The sequence below is a fragment of the Pelodiscus sinensis genome, chromosome 2, assembly GCF_052426305.1.
Source record: "Pelodiscus sinensis isolate ZL-2025 chromosome 2, ASM5242630v1, whole genome shotgun sequence".
Lineage (NCBI taxonomy): Eukaryota > Metazoa > Chordata > Testudines > Trionychidae > Pelodiscus > Pelodiscus sinensis.
In genome coordinates, this window is record NC_143053.1 from 257,008,027 (window position 1) to 257,024,242 (window position 16,216).

Below are 16,216 nucleotides of genomic sequence, written 5' to 3' on the forward strand. Positions count from 1 at the left end.
AGGAAGGGAGGGGACACAGACTCAAGAGAAAAAGCATGTTAGGAAACTAAATGCAAAACATTACATTTCCTGTTATACCGAAACCACTCTAAAAAGGGAAGAAGGCTTCCGCGGAATCCGAGATTACATTCATTCCGTGTAGTAGAACGCAAGCCGCTAAACTGACCACAGCAGGAAGAAGTGATGGTTCTGAGACTCAGTCACATAGGACATTTAGCCATTTGAGTTGTCTAAAACCAAAAGGATGAACTTTTGAGATGTAGCCTCTCGGTCCTGCACACCAAAGTATGTTTATTACAACAAGTTCACCTCTCGGTGCTGAGCTCACTTGGAGCGCGTAGTTTAAGAAAGGCAAAAATATTGAAGTCTGTACGTAGCCGGGGATGGTGTGCTAATGAAAGGCAGAGTATTAACACACTAAGATCAGTGCTGTGTGTAGTAATAGAACACAACCTGCGAGCTTAAGGATAATACACATCGAAAATGATTGCCAGAGAAGTGGCCTCACCAGTATTTTTAGTAAAACTGTAAAAAGCACTTCCATTGCCGCTAGGAGGTTGCACTAAATCTCCTTATCAACAGTGGGGGCTTGTCTACACTACATGGAAGATCGCCACTGCCACAATTGATATTCTGGGGTTCGATTTAGTGGGTCTAGTATAGACCCCCTAAGTCAAACTCAGAAGGGAACCCCATCAGCATTGGTACTCTTGCTCCTCCCGAAGAGTAAGGGAAGCCAGCGGAAGCATTTGCCACTGTGTGGACGGCACAGAAACGCGACGTAAGATACGGCAACTCCAGCTCTGTAATTTACAGAGATGAAGTTGCATATCTTACTTTGACCTTCCGATGTAATATAGACCAGGCCTGGGCGTTAAACATTTAATTCTAGCCAGTCGGGCTCCCATTGAGATTACAGTTGTAATTTTGAAGCGATAGGTTTTTAAGCACTGACTTGAAATGTTGCTGGTTTTAATATTGCACATTAAAATATTTAGAAGTAACAGCTGGCATCTCATTCTTTCAAAGGTTAAGACCTTCCGAATTAGTATATTAAACTTTCTGTTTAACTTGCTATATGCTATTTAGTAATAGATATTTTGGACAATCCATGGGAACCATCCTCACACCATCTTTCATGTGAAACTCTAACATTTGTAGGAGAATCTGACTTTTGTCTGACTAGTGATAGAGATGCAGCCGTGTTAGTCTGGTGTAGCTGAAACAAAGGACAGGACTATGCAGCACTTTAAAGACTAGCAAGATGGTTTATTAGGTGATGAGCAAAAGCTCATCACCTAATAAACCATCTTGTTAGCCTTTAAAGTGCTGCATAGTCCTGTCATTCCTTTCAGCTGACTTTTGTCTGGAAATTGCACAAGCTCAAGAAGAGGTTCTGAGAGCCTTTCTTAGGACTGGAAAGTTGCCATGTTTGAGCAATGATCAAGCTAGGAAAAGTTCGCACCTTGCACCGAACAAGCTTTGCTTTGTCATACGGCCAAAGGCAACTATTTGTGTCCTTCATTATCTCCTTGAATGGGCAGCGGATTCATGAGGCTTGAATAGGATCTCAGTCACAGGGCTGGAATCCCATTGACTTCAGTGAAGTTGTGCCTGATTTTTCACTAGTGCGAAAGCAAATTTGGGTCCAGTAAGCACCCAGTCCTGAAATGTTCCAATTGGTACTGAGCATTTCCAGCTCCCATTGAGTGTGTGTAACAAACTATAACGTGGATTTTCCTCTCATGCTTAGGATGAAGCAGTCCAGGAACGACTACAGTCGGTCCCCGAGTTGCGAACAGTCGACTGACGACCGTTCGCGTTTATGACCAAAGCTGTCATAAAGGGCGGACCCCGAGTTACGAATGCAATCCACGCTTAAGAACAGCACGGTCGCGTGTAACTCTACGGGGTCTGACATACAAACAAACCAAGTTACGACCAATTGCTTGGTCTGTAATCGGTTCGTAAGTCGGGAAGAGGCTGTATTCACAACACAATCCACACAACTGCTCGTTATTTGACTTGTCACATGAGCACCATGGACCTTCGTTAATCTAACCACAAATTTGCCCTCAGATCTCTACTGTCTGTTGCCACAGTGGCACTTCCTGAGCGTATCCAGGCTACCCTGGGCTTGCCAGACAGGAAGCGAGCTTTGGTGGTATTAAGTGGGCTTTTAGGGCCGTGAGCCACCGAAACATTCCCTCGAGGACTGTACCAGCCCTCACTTTGCTTTGCTACATCACAGATGTACCCCAAGCCCCACTGAAACCTGCCCTGTCACCAGCTACTCACAGAAATACTGGATCAGCTGTACCCAAGGAGACTGCGTGTGCACGAGGTTGTTGGAGGCTACTGAGGGGCAGCTGCTGTGTAAATACCACCACACTGAGATATCTGCAGTGAATGCAGATTTATCAAAGGCCAAGAGCGGATTGTAAAGATACTGGACTTGGGTTACTAAACTAAATCAATACAGGCTTTCTAGAAACCCTGCTGGTTAACCGTCTGGCTAAAAATAATCTACAGCAGGGGCTGGCGAGAGGTGGCTAGCGGGCCGGAGGCAGCCCACCAAGCTGCCGGATCCGGCCCGCAGCCGCCTCGCCACTGCCCTTGCTACAGAGCAGCTGCAGCCGCTTTAAACAGCAGGCTGCTAATGGCTATGCAGTCTGAGCAGGGAGGAGAAAGCTTTGCGTTCTGTCCCCGCCCCCTAACAAAATCCCTCCGCTCCCATTGGCCACTTTCCAGGTGCTGAGAAATTTTGCTGAAGGCAGGGGCAGCGAATGAAACCTCCTCCCTCCCCCCCACTCCTTTCCCCCCTCCCTGTGCTGGAGCAGAGCCACATGGAGCAGCCCACCCAGCACACAGGCAGGGGGCCTGTCTCAGGTTCCTGCAGGGCTGCTGGCTGGGAGCCACCTAGGTAAGCGCCTCCCAGCCAGAGCCTGCCTCTGGCACCACACTCTCTCCCCTGCCCCAGGCCACCACCCAAACCCTCTGTATCCCCTCTCCCCACCTTCTCCAGATCACAACTGTGTGCCAGACTCTCCAGCCCTTCCTCCACCCCAGACCAGACTCCTCTCCTGCACCCATAACCCCTCCTGGACCCTGCAGCCCAAGCCCCTACCCCAGATCACAACCCCCTCCTTCCCCCAAACTCCCTCTCAGACCCCCACTCCCTCCTGCACCCCAGTCCTCTATTGCAAGCTCCCTTCTACACCCCACCTATTGTCCCAGACCCCACACCCTCTCCACAGACGTGCAGCCCTTGACCACTTACCAAAATTTTGGAGTGGCCCCCCCATTAAAAATTATTGCCCACCCCAATCTACAGGTTGGATCTCCTTGGCCTGGCACCCTTAGGGCCTGACCAGTCTCAGATGAGGGATTTTGCGGGATCAGGGGAGGTCATATCTGGCCCCCCTGCTACTGCCCCCTCCAGCCCTGGACTGGCCACCGTCTCCCCCTACCCTCCCTCCCCACCCTTCCCTGCTAAGCCAGGCAGCCACACTAGGATGTGCTGGGCTCCTGGTCCGACTGGGCAGCCCAGCTGCTGCATGCCGAGTTCCTGGCCCCCTAACCCAGCCTGGGGAAGGGCCAGAACAACCCCCCTCTCCCCCATGCCCCGCCTTTCTCTCCCCCTGCTCCACACCAACAAATGCAGCTCAGGGGGACTACTGGTCCCACAGGCAGCACTGCAAGCCGCAGGTGTGTGTGTGGACCCCAGGGAGGGCCAGGCCATGTGTGCGCAGGTGTGTGCAGGCCCCAGGAAGGGCCAGGCCGTGTGCCCAGGTGTGTGCGCGGACCCCAGGGAGGGCCAAGCCATGTGCGCAGGTGTGTGAGCGGACCCCAGGAAGGGCCAGGCGTGTGCCCAGGTGTGTGTGCGGACTCCAGGGAGGGCCAGGCTGTGTGCCCAGGTGTGTGTGCGGGCCCCAGGTAGGGCCAGGCCGTGTGCCCAGGTGTGTGTGTGGACCCCAGGGAGGGCCAGGCCATGTGTGCAGGTGTGTGTCTGGACCCCAGGGAGGGCCAGGCCGTGTGCCCAGGTGTGTGCGTGGACCCCAGGGAGGGCCAAGCCGTGTGCGCAGGTGTGTGTGCGGACCCCAGGAAGGGCCAGGCGTGTGCCCAGGTGTGTGTGCGGACCCCAGGGAGGGCCAGGCTGTGTGCCCAGGTGTGTGTGCGGGCCCCAGGTAGGGCCAGGCCGTGTGCCCAGGTGTGTGTGTGGACCCCAGGGAGGGCCAGGCCATGTGTGCAGGTGTGTGTCTGGACCCCAGGGAGGGCCAGGCGTGTGCCCAGGTGTGTGTGCGGACCCCAGGGAGGGCCAGGCTGTGTGCCCAGGTGTGTGTGCAGACCCCAGGGAGGGCCAGGCCGTGTGTCCAGGTGTGTGCAGACCCCAGGGAGGGCCAGGCTGTGTGCCCAGGTGTGTGTGCGGACCCCAGGGAGGGCCAGGCTGTGTGCCCAGGTGTGTGTGCGGGCCCCAGGTAGGGCCAGGCCGTGTGCCCAGGTGTGTGTGTGGACCCCAGGGAGGGCCAGGCCATGTGTGCAGGTGTGTGTCTGGACCCCAGGGAGGGCCAGGCGTGTGCCCAGGTGTGTGTGCGGACCCCAGGGAGGGCCAGGCCGTGTGTCCAGGTGTGTGTGCAGACCCCAGGGAGGGCCAGGCCGTGTGCCCAGGTGTGTGCAGACCCCAGGGAGGGCCAGGCTGTGTGCCCAGGTGTGTGTGCGGGCCCCAGGGAGGGCCAGGCCGTGTGCCCAGGTGCATGTGCAGACCCCAGGGAGGGCCAGGCCGTGTGCCCAGATGTGTGTGTGGACCCCAGGGAGGGCCAGGCCGTGTGCCCAGGTGTGTGTGCGGACCCCAGGGAGGGCCAGGCTGTGTGCCCAGGTGCATGTGCAGACCCCAGGGAGGGCCAGGCCGTGTGCCCAGATGTGTGTGTGGACCCCAGGGAGGGCCAGGCCGTGTGTACAGGTGTGTGTGCGGGCCCCAGGGAGGGCCAGGCCGTGTGCCCAGGTGTGTGTGTGGACCGCAGGGAGGGCCAGGCTGTGTGCCCAGGTGCATGTGCGGACCCCAGGGAGGGCCAGGCCGTGTGCCCAGATGTGTGTGTGGACCCCAGGGAGGGCCAGGCCGTGTGCCCAGATGTGTGTGTGGACCCCAGGGAGGGCCAGGCCGTGTGCCCAGATGTGTGTGTGGACCCCAGGGAGGGCCAGGCTGTGTGCCCAGGTGTGTGTGTGGACCCCAGGGAGAGCCAGGCCATGTGCCCAGGTGTGTATACGGACCCCAGGGAGGGCCAGGCCGTGTGCCCAGGTGTGTGTGTGGACCCCAGGGAGAGCCAGGCCATGTGCCCAGGTGTGTATACGGACCCCAGGGAGGGCCAGGCCGTGTGTACAGGTGTGTGTGCGGGCCCCAGGGAGGGCCAGGCCGTGTGCCCAGGTGTGTGTGTGGACCCCAGGGAGGGCCAGGCTGTGTGCCCAGGTGTGTGTGGACCCCAGGGAGGGCCAGGCCGTGTGCCCAGGTGTGTGTGGACCCCAGGGAGGGCCAGGCCGTGTGCCCAGGTGTGTGTGGACCCCAGGGAGGGCCAGGCCGTGTGCCCAGGTGTGTGTGGACCCCAGGGAGGGCCAGGCCGTGTGCCCAGGTGTGTGTGGACCCCAGGGAGGGCCAGGCCGTGTGCCCAGGTGTGTGCGGACCCCAGGGAGGGCCAGGCCGTGTGCCCAGGTGTGTGCGCGGACCCCAGGGAGGGCCAGGCCGTGTGCCCAGGTGTGTGTGGACCCCAGGGAGAGCCAGGCCGTGTGCCCAGGTGTGTGCGGACCCCAGGGAGGGCCAGGCCGTGTGCCCAGGTGTGTGCGCGGACCCCAGGGAGGGCCAGGCCGTGTGCCCAGGTGTGTGTGTGGACCCCAGGGAGGGCCAGGCCGTGTGTCCAGGTGTGTGTGCGGACCCCAGGGAGGGCCAGGCCGTGTGTCCAGGTGTGTGTGCGGGCCCCAGGGAGGGCCAGGCCGTGTGTCCAGGTGTGTGTGTGGACCCCAGGGAGGGCCAGGCGTGTGCCCAGGTGTGTGTGCGGACCCCAGGGAGGGCCAGGCCGTGTGTCCAGGTGTGTGTGCGGACCCCAGGGAGGGCCAGGCCGTGTGTCCAGGTGTGTGTGTGGACCCCAGGGAGGGCCAGGCGTGTGCCCAGGTGTGTGTGCGGACCCCAGGGAGGGCCAGGCCGTGTGTCCAGGTGTGTGTGGACCCCAGGGAGAGGACCCCAGGGAGGGCCAGGCTGCTCCTGGCTCCTCTGCCGCCCATGGGGGATTCCACTGTGGCTGGACACTTCCCTTGCCTGCTTGTCCGTGGGCTGGAGTGTGGGGACAGGTCCCCATGGCACCTCGGGGCCCCCGTGAGGCAGGACCTGCTGTGCCGCCCACACGTGGCCTTGCTCCCAGGACATCCCCCTCCTCTTCCCCGAGGACTGTTGGTCGCCGCTCACAGAGGCGGGCACGGCCTCAGGGACAGCGTCTGTAGGGATGACTGACCGTCGGGACTGAGGCGTGAGCATCGCCGCCAGAGCCCGGGGGACCCTCAGACGCGCCAGGGTCCATGAAGACCTGATGCGGCAGCAGGTCAGCGTCCCGCCTGACGTGCAGCAGACCCTGGCGCAGAAGATCCGCGAGGACACAGCGTGGCGGAACCGCGCGTGGGGCCAGCTCATGCAGTGGTGCTATAACATGTGCCGTCACGAGAGAAAGGCTGGCACACCCGCCTGCTGCTGATCCTCCTGCCTACCGCTCTCCTGCTCCCCCTGCCATGCCCATTCCCCCTCCGCCTGCCCCCCGAGCGATGCCTCTGCCCCCTCCCTGTGCCCCCCTGCCCTCCCGTTTTTCCAAAAAACTCTGCAGTGGAGACGTCCCCCGACTGACCTGGCCAACTGGCCGGTGGTGCACAGGGTTCACTACTACACAAAATGGAGGCTTTCCCCCTTTGAGGCGAATGGGGTGCCCACACATTACGACAAGTAAGTTTTTCCCCCTGGAACATGCCCCATTTGTGGGCTGTGAACCAAATGGGGACCCCTCTAATTCGCCTGTACCTGTCTTTTCTTGGAGGGATGCAGAGGAAAATGAAGGCTGTGTTGTCTAGTGGTTGGAGCCTTGGACTCAGTGGGGGGGGGGTGGAAATGGGGTACTGGCTCCCTGTGACCAGCCACACTGTCTTGAACTTGCCACCTTCCCCAGGCAAAGTACCCTATCCCACACTGGAACCTGCCCTACCACCTCACCTTCAGAGCACCCTTCAGCCTGTCTTCTGCCGGAGCAGCCTGTGTATTGGCGATCCCCCCGCTGCTAGCTTTAAACACCTGGCTAATCCTTACGGCTTTATGTAGCACAGTGATATCGTGGGGTGATTGAGTTAGCATTTCTACTGCCTTAGGCTGAATGAGCCAACTCAGGGAGCGTCTGCACTTCAGGGCTTAACTCGAAATCGGCGACGCTAATTGAGCTGTGTTACTTATTTTGAAATAACTTTTTCGAAATTGGGATCATCTGCACAGCATTTATTTCGAAATAAAGCCCTCTTCCCCTGACTTCCCTTCCTCCTCGTACAATGAGGGTTACAGGAGTCAGAGTAAGAAATCCTCCAGCTTGACAGTATTTCGACATTATTTCGAAATAACTCCCAGCGGTGTAGCTGCGGACTAAGTTATTTTTACATAACGCTAGTTATGTCAAAATGTTGCTGTGTCAATATAATTTTCTCCTCATCTCTCAGTAATGCAGAGATGTTGATGGGCTGCCAGGAAAACCGGTTTTAAATTACACTCTGGAAACCTTTCATCTGCAAACCTCCATATTTTTGCTCCAGCCTGAGAATGAAGTCAGAGGATCTGTTGGTTTTTCAAATTAAAAGCCGGATTCTGAGCAGCAACATCCCTTGAGCAGTAATGAAACAGAACACAAAAAGGCCACAAAATCCTTGAAATCATTGCTGGAGACTTTCCTTTTAAAAAATCTCACAAGTTTATTTAAATACAAAGTTCCTGTAAGAAAACACAGCCCCAAATCAATATATTAACAATTGCATCCCCTGTACAGTTCAAAACACAATAATAATGATAATTAGAAGCAGTCTGTAGATTCAGTCAATAGTTTTATGTCATTGCAATATCAGACAGTTGACCATCTTGGAAATATTCAGGTTAAAATCCACCATTTAATAATTCTAAAACATATAGATTTCATTCTCAAGTGCAACTCAGAAATTCATATTTAGTGTATTTCAGTGTGTGTCTGTATATACAGTTTGCCTTTATAATTTAAAAAAATCACCACAGGAATAATAGGTCAGATGTGTACCCCTATGAGTCAGTAAGGTGCCATGTCAGCATGAACTGCTGTCTTTAAAAGTAGATCACTGTTTTTCCTCGGGACCTTTCGTGCAAGACCCCCGTTAGTTTTAATGAATTGCCCTGCAGCATGACAGAGGTCTGTTTCCCCTTGTGCCATGTATGCCAGGTAAACTGAGTCAGGCACCGATCTGCACAAGGCAGGGAAATTGGAGTAAGATCATCCCTGAGGTTCAATGATTCAGCAGGGTGTTCCAATATGTATCATTTACAGCTGAAATACTATAAACATCAAAGTTAGTTAATAGCAGCTTTAAAATGCAACAGTAAGCGCACGGAGCGGATTTGCCGTGGCAAGATCCTTCGCTCTGCTGTGTAAGCATATCGCTGTCACTTCTGTGGGAAGAGGTCCTGGGGGAAAATGAAAAAGGATCTCCTGTCTATGCAGCTGAGTCCATCAGACAGGACTGTGCATGCAAAGCAGATTCGTTACCTTTTGGATTGAGGTTTTTTTTGTACAATTTCCTCCCCCAGAAATTTTTGACCTTGCAAAATCAATGCAAGCCACAAAACAGGAGCAAGAGGAATGAGGTCCCGGGACAGAGGCAGGCTTGTAAAATGAAGAAAACCAGGATTGATCTGCAAGGTGCGAAGTTTTTTGGCAAAGGCCTCAAAATGGTTGATTCTGAAAGGTGGACAGCCAGGGTTTTGCCCAGAACGCAAGCTGAAAATGGAAGATTTAAGGCCGCTATCCAACAGTGTGGATTATAGGTGGGTTGTAATGGTGTGGGTGGTAGAATGAAAACCAAATTTTGCTTTAACTGTGTGTCAGAGAAGCGCTGGTCCAAGGTTCGTCAAAGGCAGAAGGCGGAGGCTGACGATAAATATTGCTCCTTGTGACGATGCTTGCGGTCTACAGGTATGTCTACACAGCAACATTATTTTGAAATAACTAGTGTTGTTTTAAAATAACTTAGCCCACGTCTCCACAGCAGGTAGTTACAGGAGGCTCCACTTGCGACACGATCCATTCCCGGGGAAGCATCGCAAGTTGGGGGCATCGTAACTCAAACCTGCATTTACAATAGGCGCCATGCGCTGTCGTAAATGCAGGCCGAGGACATAAGCTGGGGGGGGTTGGCCCCTTCCGCACTTACAAAAATGGTTGTAAGTGAGGGGGGTCAGAACTCGAGGGGTCGCATCTCGGGGGCCTCCTGTATTACGAAATAGTGTCAAAATACTGTCAAGCTGGAGGACTTCTTACTCCGACTCCCATAACCCTTGTTGTACGAGGAGTAAGGGAAGTCGGAGGAAGAGGGCTCTATGTCGAAATAACACATATTCCTGCGCATCCAGAAATATAATCTATGCTATCATGTGCCGAAAGTGTCCGTCTGCTATGTACATTGGACAAACATCTCAGACACTTCGCCAAAGGATTAATGCCCACAAAACAGATATCAGACAAGATCACAAAGAAAAAACAGTTTCTTGCCATTTCAACCAGAAAGGACACTCTCTCAATGACTTAACCACCTGCATTCTGCTACAAAGACCTTTTACATCTGCACTTGAAAGGGAATCCTCTGAACTGTCATTCATGTTAAAATTCGACACCCTCCAAAAAGGAATGAACAAACACTCGAACTATCTTACCCATTACCAAGATAGCTTCCCCAATTATCACCTCTAATACCATTAGCTCACAAACATCCCACTCTCCCCACCTCTAATATCATCAATTCACAGACACTTACCTTCCTTCCTTCCCCCCCTTGTATCCCCCTCCTGTTCTGCAATGTGATTTGTCCTTTTCATATGTGTTCATTTTTTTAATTGTATCCTTTGGTATGTACGGTTGTGACTATTTCCTTCCACTATTTGATCTGAGGAAGTGGGTCTGGCCCACGAAAGCTCATCATCTAATAAACCATCTTGTTAGTCTTTAAAGTGCTACATTGTCCTGCATTTTGCTTCAGCTACCCCAGACTAACACGGCTACATTTCTATCACTAAGTGCTATGTAGACTCTCCCAATTTTGAAATAAGCTCTTTTGAAATAAGCTACACAATTGACGTCGCTCAATGAGCGTCGCTTATTTCGAGTGAAGCCCTGCTGTGTAGACGCACCCCGCAAGCCCAGGCGCTAGCTGTTGTGTACGTCAAAGAAAGAAAGAAACACTGCCTTGAGACTCAAGCAACATTCTTCCCATTGGAAAGTGAACTCGAAGGCGGGCTCTCCGTTGGCTTCTTCATCTCCTAAAAGTGTTCGGTCGTCAAAGTGCGTGACGATCTCCTCTGGATTGGGAAAGTCAAAGATCACGTGCCACATGCCAGTTCTCCCTTGGATGCAGTCTCATATCTTTCTGAATGTGCTCGTAACATGACTGGGGAAGAAAGGGTAGAACCCGTCAGGAGGAGACAAAATTTGGACAAAATTCTGGTCTTTTGTGTGCCTACTGAGGCCAGAACACCTCTTGATGGAAAACAGAGGGGAGCTGAGTGCTATAAAGCGGCACATTAAACATATTCGCTCCGGAGCTGGTTAACGGGGTAAGGAGAGAGACTTGTTTAACAACCAACAGCTACACACCACATTCATGAGCAGACTGTGTGTGATCCACCAATATCTCCCTGGCTGCAACTACAGCCAGTGACTCCTCTGTTCTAGTCAACAGGCTGACCAGTCAATGCTGTAGGATAGGGCTACTCAACACGCAGCCCATTTGTTTGCGGCCCGCGGGGCGGTTTGGGTTTACGGGGGGCTCAACATGCGGCCCGCAGGTGGGAACCTTTGAATGTGGCCTCCACTGGGAACACGCTCCACAGTGGTGAGTCAATGTAATGGTCTTCTGTCGATATGTATTTTAGTAGTTCAATTCCTGGACTGTCGTTGCTCATTAAAAGTGCTGTCTTATGGGTGGAAACCAGGTGACTATTGGATTTTGTTCATATCAGCAGAACTGACTTGAATAGGGCCTGCGTGTGGTTTCGTCTTGCCTTCATCTTTGTATTCATGCCCGTCAGTGTGACAGCAGCTATTTGCATATATTTGCATATCTATTTGCATGTCTATGCAACCACACTTAAGTTGCAGCCCTCAACTGTGTATCACTGTGGCCCCTGGGGCTTCCAAAGGTGAGTAGCCCTGATCTAAGAGCAGCACTTCCCCACCCCCACCCCTGGATTCCTGCCAAGAAGGAAGGAAGTTCTTTCAGATCCCAATTTTGAAGAAAAAAAAAAGTCATTTAAGACCATTCATGTGAACAGGAACCACCTTAGAATCTGATAAAATAGTTGCTAGTCAGCTGTCCCGCAACTCCTTCCATCAACAGCTCCCTTAAAGTTTCTTCCTCTTTAAGCGAGACTTGCCTGTTACAATCTAATTTCGTTACAAATTCTTGAAACAGCTCAGAACAAAAGAGATGACTAAGGGGGAATATGATCGAGGTCTATACAATCATGACTGATGTGGAGAAATTGAATAAGGAAGTACTGTTGACTCCTCATAACAAGAATTAAATTCACAAGCAGCAGGTTTAAAATAAACAAAAGGAAGTATTTCTTCCCACAGCTCCCAGTCATCCTGTGGAACTCCTTGCCAGAGGATGTTGTGAAGGCCAAGAATATAACAGGCTTCAAAAAAGAACTAGATTGATTCATGGAGGATAGGTCCTTCAATGGATGTTAACCAGGATGGTTAGGAATGATTTCCCTAGCTTCTGTTTGCCAGAAGTTGGGAACGGGTAACGGGATGGATCACTTGATACTTAGTTACCTGTTCTGTTCATTCCCTCTGGGGCACCTGGTTTGGCTAGTGTCAGAAGACAGGACAGTGGGCTAGATGGACCTTTGGTCTGTCCCAGTCTGGCTGTTCTTATGTTCTGCCTTACCTCCAGTGCTGTTAGCAGAAAGTCGTACATCCCTCCTTCATTGGTAGGGTCCATCAGATCTCTGATCAGATGTATCTCAGCTCCTAGGTGCTGTATTCTAGAAAACAAAAATAGTGGCCATCCTTCCAATGACTCCTCTCAGAATCAGAGAACCATAGAGCTGGAAGAGACCTCAGAAGGTCATCATTTGTTCCTCTTGGTTTCTGAGGACAGGACAAGGAGTAATGGGCTTAAAGTGCAGCAGGGGAGGTTTAGATTGGACATTAGGAAAAAATTCCTAACTGTCAGGGTGGTCAAATATTGGAATAAATTGCCAAGGGAGGTGGTAGAATCTCCCTCTCTGGAGATATTTAAGAACAGGTTAGATAGACATCTGTCAGGGATGGTGTAGATGGAGCGTGGTCCTGCCTTGAGGGCGGGGGGCTGGACTCGATGACCTCTTGAGGTCCCTTCCAGTCCTATTATTCTATGATTCTATGAAGTCCAGCCCCCTGCTCTAGGCAGGACCAATCCCAACTAAATCAACCCAGCCAGGGCTTTGGCAAGCCGAGACTTAAACACCTCTAGGGATGGAGACTCCACTATTTCCCTAGGGAACCCATTCCAGTGCTTTACCACATTAAGTGGACCCTGAACCAGGCTTAAGGATGGCCGGAAGCAGTGCCGGCAGGGCATCAGAGGAGGACTTAGAGCGTGGAGATGCTATCTCAGGCTAGCCGAGGGCTGCGCTTAAAGGGACCCGACCCCCACCCCGGACAGACAGTTCTCAGGGGTTCCCCACTTGCAAAGCAGTCCTGGCTTGGAGTGCCCGGAGTACCCACACTGGGCACATCACAGAACTCGGCCATCAGCCCGGCTGCACTTGCCGCAGGCTGCCATCTGGGGGGAGGGGTCAATCGGGGGGCTGCAGGAGAGCTTCCATCCCCAGAAGCCCGCAAAGCCAGTCCAGTCCTCCCCATCGGAGGCTCGTACCCCATTCCTCCCTCATCTCCTTCCACTTATCCTTCCCTAGCCCCTTTTCTTGATGTACAAAATAAAGGACAATTGTGTTCAAAAATGGAATCTGTCTTTATTGAACAAAACTGGGGGAGACTGGGAAAAGGAGGTGGGAGAGGGGAAGAGAGAGGCTGGGAGAGGGGAGGGCAACTACAATGATCAGGGGTTGGGAACAGGTCCCATATGAAGAGAGGCTAAAGAGACTGGGACTTTTCAGCTTAGAAAAGAGGAGACGGAGGGGGGACAGGATAGAGGTCTCTAAAAGCAGGAGTTGGGTGGAGAGGGTGCATACAGAAAAGTTCTTCATTAGTTCCCATAAAGAAGGTCTAGAGGACACCAAAGGAAAGGAATGGGTAGCAGGCTTCAAACTAGTAACAGAAAGTTCTTCTTCACAAAGCAAAGAGTCAACCTGTGGAACTCCTTGCTGCAGGAGGCTGTAAAGGCTAGAACTTGAACAGAGTTTAAAGGGAAGTGAGATCAAATCATGGAGGTTGGGTCCATGGAGTGCTATTAGCCAGGGGGTTGGAGTGGTGTCCCTGCCCAAGGTTTGTGGAAGGCTGGAGAGGGATGGCACGAGACAAATGGCTTGGTCACTGTCTTCGGTCCATCCCCTCCAGGGTCCCTAGGGCTGGCTGCTGTCAGCAGACAGGTTACTGGGCTAGATGGACCTTTGGTCTGACCCAGCATGGCCATTGTAAGCTCAGGGCTCAGGGTCGGGGGTCTCAGAGGACCCCCTTGATTTTCATGCACACCTGCTCTTGGGTGGTCAGGCTGGCAGCTATCCTGCCCAAGCCGGCCACGTTCCTGTGCCTAGTGCGGAGATCGTGGACGAGGTCCATGATGTCCGCACTAGCCCAGGCGGGTGCCTGCCTCTTGCGGTCCCGGGCAAGCTCCCGGGAGCCGCCAGCCTGGTCCCGGGAAGAGGGGGAGGGCTGGGGGGCATCGGGTGGGTGGCTCGATCCGTGCCAGATGCACGGTCTGCTGGCTGGGTGCTGGCAGGCTTGCACCTGGCACGGGCACCGTAGCCAGCCCGTGCCCCTTTAAGGGGTCCGGGGCCAGGAGGGGGGCAGACGAGTTTCCCTGGTGTTGGCCAGAGTGGCCACCAGGGAAACCTGGGGAGGGCTAGCCTCCCACTAGTTCGAATTAAGGGTCTACACACCCCTTAATTCGAACTAGTAAGTTCGAACTAGGCTTAATCCTTGTGGAATGAGGATTACCTAGTTCGAATTAAGCGCTCCGTTAGTTCGAATTAAGTTCGAACTAACGGAGCGCTAGTGTAGCGCCTATGAAAGTTAGTTTGAACTAACGTCCGTTAGTTCGAACTAACTTTGTAGTGTAGACATACCCTCACTCTTCACTTCTGCAGACTCAACAGACCCAACTCCTTCAGCATCTCCTCATAGGTCATATGCTCCAGCCCTCTAATCAGACACCAATTCCTTGGAATGAGTATGCACCTTCCCTGCCGGCCAGTGATGAGCCAATAAACAGGGCTGGGTGCAAGAACTGGGACAAGAACCCATGTCTAATTCTTAGAGCCAACTCCGTCTGTGACCTTGAGCTAGTGAGGTGAGATTTTTGGATTTGCAAAATACCTAATCATTCGGATGTTCATCACCTTTGAACACTGAACGCCTCCACTTCCCCATCTGTATTTGACGGACAATGCTCATTGTTCCCATTTCGGTTGGGGAGGGCGGGCTTGTGAAATGTACGACCCCTTGTTTCCCATCCTAGGCCAAAGGACCAGAATCTGAGACCCTCAAAGCATCTTGGTTTTTCTTGGGCAGCACATTAGGGGCCCGCAGCGAAACCAGGAAGCACAGAGGCGTGGAGAGAGCGCGCCATATAAACCACACCGAAAAGGGCAGCGCCTTCCTTCGTGAATCTGAAGGCTCATTCAGTGCTGATGGGGACAGCACAGTCTGATGGTGTCTCCTGTAAAATTGGGCATTTACGACTGACTTCTATGCCAGGAAAGCTTCATTTCTAGGCATCTGAGTGACACCCACACTCCAAATTCCTTATGGCCATGAATGAGACCCAACACCCCAGCAAGGAAGGAAGCTGGGTCCATTTTACAGACTAGAACAGAGGCCCAGAAAGTGTCTGAGTGGCCAAAGTCACACAGCAACACAGCTTAGTTCTTCCCCTCCCTAGTGGGGAGCCTTAATTACTAGGGATGTAAAATCCTGTTTAATTAGTTAACTGGTTATATGTTAAGTTTAACCAGTTAACTGATTGAATGGGGAGGATGGGCTAGAGCGACCCTCACACCACAGGAGGGGCTACTCCCACCCAGCTGCTTCTGGTTCCATGGAACCAGAGCAGTTCTCTGTCCACGGCAGACTGCAGGCAAGGGGCTGTTCCCAGGTAATGGTCAAATGTTTCCCCGTAAGCGTCACCTGTCCAGGGTGATGCTTATCGGGTAACCGTTCACATCTCTATTAACTACAGCAGCTTTCGTATCCCTGCCGCTACTGAGGCCATGGGCCGCAAGGTTGAGCAGCGGGCCTTTTCCATTTGCGATGCAGAGTGGGAGTTTTCAGGGGCCGACAGAGACTTCATGATTCCAGCTGGCCAAAGCCTTTCTTTTGTCACAAGTTTCCACCCACAAGGGAACAGTTTGAGCAGATTGCCAGTGCCTCATGGGAGTTGTAGTTCAGCTGCTTCCTGCCTCCGTTCTCTTCTATACGTCAGGCTCCCTGGCAGACTACATCTCCCATGATGCACCATGGCATTACCTCTTGGCTGTTCCCCATGAAAAATGTATTCCAGCCAGGAAGCCTTGCCCATGGAGGGTAAGGACATGAGGCAACTGAACTACAGCTCCCATCAGGCACTGCACCTCCAAATCTAAGTTTCAAGGGTTTGGCCATAATACTTCATTTTCCACAGACAATGTTGATTTCCCTCCACTCCCCCTCCTCCCCAGTGAAAAAAAGAGACTTCACAAAATATTTAATCAAACTCCCAAATTTCCATTAAAACACTTTTGGTCAGTCCTCGTTCTAATGAAGCG

General features: G+C 52.8%; 1 protein-coding gene across 8 annotated transcripts in view; it reads right to left on the minus strand.

Annotated features, from left to right (window-relative positions):
- Positions 1–7,932: 7,932 nt before the first annotated feature.
- Positions 7,933–16,216, minus strand: part of ALS2CL (ALS2 C-terminal like) — an 83,824-nt gene continuing 75,540 nt past the window's right edge. For all 8 annotated transcript variants that reach the window (XM_075922969.2, XM_075922971.2, XM_075922970.2 and 5 more), the window contains 2 exons: positions 12,199–12,295; positions 7,933–10,692 (listed from right to left, as the gene is read on the minus strand). In XM_075922969.2, the coding sequence (XP_075779084.2) occupies positions 10,618–10,692; positions 12,199–12,295 (172 nt within the window). In that variant the 3' untranslated portion in view covers positions 7,933–10,617. The remainder of the gene's footprint in view (positions 10,693–12,198; positions 12,296–16,216) is intronic.